This window comes from Columba livia, chromosome 7 (assembly GCF_036013475.1).
Source record: "Columba livia isolate bColLiv1 breed racing homer chromosome 7, bColLiv1.pat.W.v2, whole genome shotgun sequence".
Taxonomy (NCBI): domain Eukaryota; kingdom Metazoa; phylum Chordata; class Aves; order Columbiformes; family Columbidae; genus Columba; species Columba livia.
In genome coordinates, this window is record NC_088608.1 from 39,576,860 (window position 1) to 39,586,145 (window position 9,286).

The window sequence follows — 9,286 nt, forward strand, 5'->3', positions numbered from 1 at the left end:
TGTCCAATCTGAAATTCCCCCGATGCAGTTTCACTCCATTTACATGTCCTATCACAGGTCATCAGGAAGAAGAGATCAGCGCATCCCCCCTCCACTGCCCCCCATGAGGAAGGTGCAGACTGCAATGACGTCCCTCCGGCCCCAGCCGTGTCCCATGCAGGGGCTGCTACAGCCCTGCTCTGGCTCTGCCAACCTCTGGGCAAGAAGGGAGGCCGGGCAGGGCTGGCTGTTCCCTGACACAGGCACCGAGTCCCACAGCAGGAAGAAGATGGACAGAGAGCAAACCTCACACGTGAACTTGGGGGAGTGGTCAGTGCTGTAAATGGCAGCGGGAGAGACAAATGTCCTGGGAACCTTCCCAGTCTGGCTGGAGCTGGACATGGCACGAGGACATGGAGACCAGTGCAAACCCAGGACTGCTGGTGTCAGCTCCAGTAGAGTCCCAGCACAGACGGCCTGTGCCCCTCAGTGCCAGCCCCTCTCCCCAGGACAGAACAGGAGTGCTGCTCCAGCAGCAGAGCAGCCGGCCCCAAATGAGCGTCTGCAGAAGGGGGTTTCTCTTCCTCCTGGATTCCTCCCTGCATGCACAGCAATGCTCCCTTGCTCTTCTCCAGGGAGGTCCTTTTCCCTGGGTGACTGTGTCCAGGCTGGGCTGGCCAGGCAGCCTTGGTTCCCACTCTGGGCTCTCCTCAGGGCCCTGAGCTGGCCCCGCTGCTCTGAAAAGACCATGAACTGCTCTTGTCCACGACCATGGCTCCAGGGAGCCCAATGCAAAAGTGGCAGAAAGGATCTGTCCAGTGAGGCGGTGAGGAGCAGCCCTGAGGTCCACAAGTGCCTGATCCTCCTCATGGCAGCTGGGCTCTTGGCTCCTTGACCCCTCCTGTGTGCCAGGACTGAACCCCCAGCTCCAGAGGACATGTACAAGATGAGACACAGACAAATAATTTCCTGCTGGTTTCTTTGCTGTGTTTACCTGCACTGGGAGCAATGCTCCATTTGTATATGAGGACTTTACACCACAAAACACTGGTAGAGGGCAATAAATAATATTATTTCAGTGGGAATATGATTTGAAGTATATTAAACAAAAAGAAAACCAAGACATATATGTTAAAAAAAGCCTCCAAGCTTTCTCCTGAGGATGATAGACTGCTTATTGATACTGCAGTAGTCCTTGGTCAAATAATTTCCTCAGGGAATCCTTGATCTCTTTGTTCCTCATACTGTAAATGAGGGGGTTCACTGCTGGAGGCACCACCGAGTACAGAACGGACACCACCCAATCTAGGTTTGGGGAGAAGATGGAAGGGGGCTTCAGGTGAGCAAAAATACCAGTGCTGACAAACAGGGAGACCACAGCCAGGTGAGGGAGGCACGTGGAAAAGGCTTTGTGCCGTCCCTGCTCAGAGGGGATCCTCAGCACGGCCCTGAAGATCTGCACATAGGACACCACAATGAACACAAAACACCCAAAGACTAAACAGGAGCTAACAACAAGAAGCCACACTTCGCTGAGGTAGGAGTCTGAGCAGGAGAGCTTGAGGATATGAGGAATTTCACAGAAGAACTGGTCCACAGCATTGCCCTTGCAGAGTGGCAGTGAAAATGTGTTGACCGTGTGTAGAAAAGTGTTGAGAAAGCCACTGGCCCAGGCAGCTGCTGCCATGTGCACACAAGCTCTGCTGCCCAGGAGGGTCCCGTAGTGCAGGGGTTTGCAGATGGCAACGTAGCGGTCATAGGCCATGATGGTGAGAAGGGAATACTCAACAGAGATCAAGGAGAGAAAAAAAAAGAGCTGTGTAGCACATCCTCGATAGGAGATAGTCCTGGTGTCCCAAAGGGAATTGGCCATGGATTTGGGGACAATGGTGGAGATGGAGCCCAGGTCAAGGAGGGAGAGGTTGAGGAGGAAGAAGTACATGGGAGTGTGGAGGTGCTGGTCACAGGCTATGGTGGTGATGATGAGGCCGTTGCCCAGGAGGGCAGCCGGGTAGATGCCCAGGAAGAGCCAGAAGTGCAAGAGCTGCAGCTCCCGTGTGTCTGTGAATGGCAAGAGGAGGAACTGGGTGATGGAGCTGCTGTTGGACATTGGCTGTTTCTCTGTTCAAAAAAGGAAACAACAACTTAATATTAGGACAGACTCCACGGAGCAAAACTACTCTCTTTTTCATTAACATCACCCCAACTGAAATGCGTTTCCTTTCTCTGGTCTGTGCTGGCTGAGTGTGCTGTGAGCAGCAGAACCTCTGCCCGTGTGCTGCCAAGCAGCCAGCTCTGCTCTGCTGCAGTGGGGACACGGGAGCTGGGTTGTGGCAGCTCCAACGTTCACAAGCACTGTCCAATTTTATGCATTGTTAATGGAAAAGTTCAGTATCTACACTCTTGACACTGAAAAGCACAGCAAGCAGAGCCGTGTTTTAACATGTCTTTGTAATGATTTTGTCTGTGCTTTTAATTTTTAACCATCACATCCTGTGACTGGGTTTTTGTAGGGGTCAAAATCTCCATCTTTATGAGGTAAAATGTGAAGAGTCTTGAGAGAGGACAGGCGAAAGGGCTCATCTCTCTGTGGCTCAGTGCAGAGTCAGGACAGCAGAAGAGTCCATCAGTCTTCTTGTCATCGCTCCTGTGCCTTTGCTTGTGCTACTTTGAAGATGACTTCACACACAAATTACTCCTTAAAAAACCCCAAATATTTGGACTCATATGGGAGCGGGGGAGCATTGTTTGAAGGGCAGAAATGCAAACTGTTCTCTGTTCCAGTCCACTGGCGGAGATGTGATGGAGAGAGCAGGACCCGACCTCTCACCGAGTGAAGCAAAGGACTCTGAGAGGACAGTGCGGACCCCAAGGAAAGGCTCAGCACTGCTGGGATCCTACAGCAGACCTGAGCCTTTCTGGGGGCAGCTCGTGAGCCCAGCAGGACGGGCAGAGCAGAGTCAGGCTCCTGAAAGCGACATGTCCTAAAGGGACAGTCAGATCATTGCCCAGCACACAACACCCAGCATCATCTGCAGACAAGGACCGAAAGAGCTCCTGAACACCCCCTGCTCTGCTGCCTGGAGCTGTCCCTGCCTGCAGCTGTGTCTGTGTGCCCAGGTCTCCTGCTGTCAGTGCCACAGACCCCATCCCACCCGCTGTGTGCTCAGCTCTGCCCTGCAGACCCCTCCCAGCAGCCGGCACTGCCCAGGGACAGCTCGGTGTGTGGCAGCTCTGATGGGAACATCAGACCAGCCCTGATGAGGCTGGAAAAGTCATTCTGACAATGTCTGTAAGCCACGGTGTGTTGATTTTTGATGCTCACAGATCTATTCACTGCTAAGAGGAACAGATTTGGAATTTCAGTGCCTCCCATTAACTGAGACATTGATTTCTATGTCCAATTGCCCACGCAGAAAACTCAGAGTAGCAGACTGAAAGAACAGGATCCTTCCCTTTCAGGTAGCCCCTGCCTTGCTCCTTTAGCGATCTGAAGCTGTGAGCAGCCCTGACCCAGGCAGCACCCTCTCAGCAGCAGGACCCTGACCTACCAGACGTTGCTCCTTGCACCCACAGCTTCTCCCCACAGCACCGTGGGGATCTCCCCGGGCAGGCTGAGCGCTGACCCTGGCAGGTGGCAGAGTCCCTGTCCCGGCACAGCCCTGGGGTGCAGGGACCCTGCTCTGCAGGACAGCCCTGGGCACCCCTGGCTGCACAAACGGCTTCATAACTGTTCAAAATGGCCTGACAGGAGCCCCTTCCTTACAGATGCCACAAGCTGTGGTTGTTCCAGTTCTAGGAGATGACTCCAGGAGCTACAGCTGAATTCCCCTGCACCCAGAGACTTACCATGTCAAGGGCTGCAGAGATGTCTCCTCCAGTGAACTCTCGGTCACGATCCCAGTCCTGAGCCACTTCCTCACTCCTCCCTCCTCAGCAGCTCCAGGCAGAGCCCTCATCCCTGCTGCGTGTGCAGAGGAGCTGCTCCTGGGCAGAGCTGTCTCTCTGCAGCGCTGCCGCTGCCATGAGCTCCCTCTGTGCCAGGAGCCCAGCCCAGCTCAGCAGCACAGGAACAGCACAAGGCACTTTAATGACCCCTCTGGTGGGTTTGCTGCTGAGTCCATGAACCTCAGGCCCTGAGAGGAAGTTGAAGAAACATCTCAAGAAGTCAATGTCAGATTCAAACTCCAAACTTCCTTGTAGTGTTAATGGGTCCCACCGAGGAACACTACTGAGAAAGTGTCCCCAGGGTCTGGTTAGAACAGAGAACTGGAAGCAGAGATGACAGATCAGGAAAAGCAAAGTAAAGGTCGCTCTGATGGGGAGTGAACATGGATGTGCCTCGTTAATCAAAGGCTCAAGCACTTACACCATTAACCAAAGGGCCACGTGCTGACCTCCAACCCCTGGGAAGGGAGTTCCTGTTCCTCACACATTGCCCGGGGCTCTTCCTGGGACAGTGTCATGTGGGGCTGTGCAAGGCCAAGGGCAGGACTATGGTCCAGCACCTCCCAGGTTCCTGGCTGGGGACAAGGAGGCCATGAAGACCCTGTGCTGTAAGGACAAGGTGTCTCCTCACAGGAATCAGAGGTGGAAGCAACAACCACAGCTAAGGGGAGAAGGAGCTCATGTCTGGTGGGGGTTTTAAGTCTTTTGACATCCCTTGATCATCTCCATGACAGCCTGTCCTATGCTGTGACATCCCCTGCAACTCTTTCCCTGCTGGCTGGAGACATCCACCCTGCTACCCCACCTTGCTCTCGTCTGAGCATCTTCCTTCTTTTGCTGATATTTCTCCATCCTCTCCAACTGTTCCTTGAAGCACAAAGCCTTGGGCTGATGCAGACTCCCTCTGGGTGACCTGCTCCACCACAGCACTGCCCTTCCAGTCACATTCCTTTCTCTTCATGGCCAGCCTGGACCTCCCAAGCTGTACTTTGTGCCATTATTTCTTTCTCAAGCTCTTTCCCACTATGAAGAAAACTTCCACCATCTCTGAAACCACCCTTCAAGCACTCTCAGGCTACTCCTACACTGCTGCAGCCTCCCCAGCGCTGCTCAGCCAAAGCAGCCCAGGTCCCTCAGCATCCCACGCTATGTGTACTATGTCCCAAACCCTGCCTTGGCAGAGCCCTGCACTCTCCAGTTTCTCCATACTTGTCCAAACTGGGAAGCTGCACACTGGTGCACACCCGTGTGTGTGGGTCACACCAGTGCTGAACCGAATGGGATGAGAACTCCAGGTGGCTGGGTGCCCATGCTCCTCTTAGTGTGGCCCCGTGTGCAGCTGTCTTGTTCATGGTGAGTGCACCACAGGCTTGTGTGGTGGCCCTTGTAGTACCCAGGTCCTTCTCCTCAGGTGCACTCCTCAACATGTCAGGTCCTGGTCTGGGTGGGGTTGTTCTCCTGTCCCAATACAGAACTCGCCACTTTTAGTTGTACTTCTACAGACCTTTCTGATGGGCAAATCCCAGATTTTCTCAAGGTCTGTACTCTCCCTGGACTGAAGCTCCATTTGCTCAGCTGTTAATGTTTGCATGCAGATGGCTTATCCTGATGTCATCCTGATCCGGGCGTCTCTCCCGAGACAGCAGCATGAGGAGTTACAGGACACTATGAATACCATCTCCTGGAGAAACTGTGGGGTCTTGTGGGTCTGGTTCTCATAATACCAGAGGTCTGGAGTCAGAGGGGAAGCTTCCCTTCATGTGGGAGAGCAGCAGGAATGCGTGGAGCTCTGCCTGGGGACAGATAATATGAGCTGAAAGCTGAGGAGACAGCATGAGAGGGCAGAACAACATGGGCAATGTTGTGGTGGGTGGACATCAGGTACTGCCTCACTGATGAGGAAGAGGAATTAGATGAGGCCTCCTTCAGACAAATGAAAGAAGTCTCATATTTTCAGGGCTCTGTCCTCATGGCAGACGGAAGATATTCCAATACCTGCAAGGTACCAGCCATCCAGGAGGGTTTTGGAGTTCATTGGTGAGAACTTCCTGATGTGATTGACTGAAGAGTCAATGAGATGAGGTGCCCTGTGGGACTTCAGACTTACAAGCCAGAAAGAGTTGGTCAGGGATGCAACAGTCAAGGGACAAGAAAGTAGAGTTGAGGCTCCTGGAAGATGATAACAAGGCAAAGAGCAGGATTTCAGGAGAGCAAGCTTTGGCCTGCTGAGGGACCTGCTTGGGTCCTATGGGATATGACCTTGGTGTCTGCAGCATTTTGTCTCTCACATTTCCTCCCTCCTCTCTCCCACCTGCTGTTGTGCAGCGTTTTTTACCCTTTCTCAAATACAGTATCACAGAGGTGCTGCCAACATCACTGAGTGGCTCAGATTTGGCAAGGAGTGGGTCCATCTTGGAGCCAGCTGAAATCGGTTCTGTCTGATGTCAGTCAAAGTCCTGTTGTCTTCTCAGACAGGCGACAACTGTAGCACACCCACACTCACCCCCAGTTCCAAGTCAAGGTAAATCCGGTACAGAGTGACAACGTGTTGGATGTTACAAACTACTTGGTCATGGAGAACAAATGGAAACGATCTTCTGTCAGTAACCTGAGGATGTCTCCTGTCAATGAGCAGGTTCCTATGGGGAACTGTAATTGCTCTGACATTCAATGGCCAGGTAAAGCAGCAGGTGCCAACAGTCCAGAGGATCTTGGGCCAACTTCTTAACATGACTGCCTGGTGGACCAACAAGGGAGATGCTCAAAGGGATCTGTTACTGGCAAACAAGGAAGAGCTGCTGAGGGACGTGAACAACAGTGTCCACCTTGGCTGCCGTGACCATGAAACAGTGTGGTCTCAGGCACCAGAGGGAAGGGAGGAAGGCCAGTAGCAGAGCACAGGCTGGTGGGCTCCAGAGGAGAAGACTTTGACATACTGGGGGATGGCAGCCAAGTTGGTGACATGGACATGGAAGTAGGTCTGAAAGTTGAAGGAGCTCAGGAAATTTGGTAGGCCTTACAGGGCAGCCTGCTCCAAGCACAAGAATGATCTCTCCAAGCACCCATGAAAAGCAGCATTTATCTTGTGAGATTGCTCATCTGATCTGATGGAGCTCCAGGGCAAAAAGGCAGCACACAGGAGGTGGAAGCGGGGGAACCTGAAAAGGAAGAATTTAGAAACGTTGGCCATGGATGTATGGATGATGCCTAAGCTTCCCTGAGCTTGGCACCTGCAGGGGAGGGTGAGGGCAGCTGAAACTGCTTCATTTGCAGTAAAAGAATAGACAGGGCTAACGTGGGCCTGCTGCTGCACTTTGTAAGATTAGAAAGGGGCAGGACTGACACACTATGTGGCTTCCTTGCCTCCATCTTCACCAGCAAGGTCACCTGGGACTTTGTTCTGGAAGGCAGGAGTCAGAAGAAAAAACAGGAGTGACCCCTCAAGTCAGGGATACCTGCTCAAACTCAGACGCTGTTACAGAAAAGGAGATGGGTCATTTGGCCAGCTCCCTGAACACAAGTATCGCTGTGCTGTGGCACCTGAGATTCCCAGGAACACACATGTCTTGATCCAGAGGAGTGTGACTCCACTTGAGGTATCCTGGTCTGTCTCCTCACTCACATGGTGCTTCAGGCCTCCGCTTTTCTGACAAGTTTGGTCTTTATCAGGAGATGCTCCTGGTCAATATGAATCAGATATCGCTGATACCATCTGTTCTGGAAGTGAGGGCACGGGAAAGGGGAAGGAAATAGAAGAAATTTGGCTTTATTGTTGTTTACTATGGAAATGCTCTCTGTTTGGCTATTCCTGAAAACTCCCCAATCATCCACACCAGACTTGAAGCCTTTAGGAAAATGCTGCAGAGAGCCTTGGCTTGTAAGGGTATTTTGGATGTTAATGAGCCCTCTGCTGCCATGACCCTGACTGTAGATACTGAAAAAAATGAACAAACCTCCAATGAATTGAAAGGCAGAAACAAACTCAAGTTTCTGAGGGTGTTTGGGATCCCACAAAGGGCCATCGCTGACACAGCTGTGAAGGAAACAAACAGTTCCTGTCCCTGGAGGCTGGTGAAGCAAAAACTCAGGCACTGGTTACAGGTGGTAAAGGCGATGGATGCAGAGGTGGCTCTGATGCCATGTCATCCCTTCATGTTGGTTTATCATCAGAAAGGCCAAGCCCTGACCCCCAGGGTCTGGCAAAGGAGACCCTTTCAATCAAATGTTTCTCAAGGCTCTGCCTCTTGTCAGTGTGAGTGTCTCTGTGTTTTGGGTGTGGGTTTGGTGCCAAGTGTTGTCGCTTTAACCACAAGGCTCTGTTTTTCTGAGGAGCTGGCAATGCCTGTGAGGACCCCAAAACCCATCCAGCTTCTTTCATAGACCTGACAATGGTCCTCAGTCACCTAAGCTGTCCCTGTCCCAAACTTGCTTGAATCCTCAATTTGGATCCACGCCCCAGCACTGAAATGCTGTCCTAAAATAAATAAAAAAAAAATTAAAAACTCACAGCAAAAAACAAACAAAAACCACACACATATAAAATCAGTCTATTCCACATTAGCATGAGCAGCCCATGGTCTTCAGGTCTTTTTCTTGCCTTTAACACATTTACTGCCACACATAGACCACTCTCTTCCTGCACTCCCATGTGTCTCACAAACCTTTCACTCTGGTCCTCCAGTAATTGGCCAACACTCCAGGAGGGTCATTTCTCTTCCAGTGTCATGGATGACTCCTGAGGACCATCGAAGTGTAGGGACTGTAAGAGGGGAGCAGAGTAAGGTCAGCTCATGGGCCATGACTGAGCATTGCGAGCCCCAGCAGCAGCCATGCCCGATCTCCCAGGCACAGCCATGCCCAAAGCATATTGATGTCACTACCATATATGATTAGCCCAAGAGAAGCCTGCCTTCTTTCCATAACTCTCCAAAAACACTTCCTCCTATTCCCCCTCCACCCATAGACATTACCACATTCCACTTGTGGACTCAGACACGGTTGTAAAGATTTGCTAAAGTCATCAGCCATCACCCTTTTCTACCTCACATCCCCTGACGCTCTCTCCCACTCCTACACATGGCCAGTCACGGCTGCTCAGGGCCTCTTACTCTTCAGAAGAGGCCTTGAACTTATTGATTCTTCCTGGTGCTTGTTATAATCTTCCTCGCTCCCTCCAGAGCCCATGGTGAGCTCTCTTGTTCACGACAGGGCCTTTGTATCCAGCTCTTATGAAATGGTTGTCTTTTAATGATCACCTGTGCAGAAGGAGCTATCACAGAAAAGCACCAACTATATAAGATCTGATGTTGAAGTAAATGCAATAAAACCTTGTTGAGTCACCCCATAGCTGTGTTTTCCA

At 51.7% G+C, this 9,286-nt stretch overlaps 1 protein-coding gene across 1 annotated transcript; it reads right to left on the bottom strand.

Moving 5' to 3' along the window:
• Positions 1 to 1,153: 1,153 nt before the first annotated feature.
• On the bottom strand, positions 1,154 to 2,214 carry LOC135579976 (olfactory receptor 14I1-like). The gene has a single exon (XM_065070024.1). It carries the CDS (start codon positions 2,087 to 2,089, stop codon positions 1,154 to 1,156), a length of 936 nt encoding a protein of 311 aa, XP_064926096.1. The 5' UTR covers positions 2,090 to 2,214.
• Positions 2,215 to 9,286: the final 7,072 nt, after the last annotated feature.

Coding starts and splice junctions, on each gene's coding strand:
- LOC135579976 (XM_065070024.1), bottom strand. CDS start 2,089: ATGTCCAACAGCAGCTCCATCACCCAGTTCCTCCTCTTGCCATTCACA.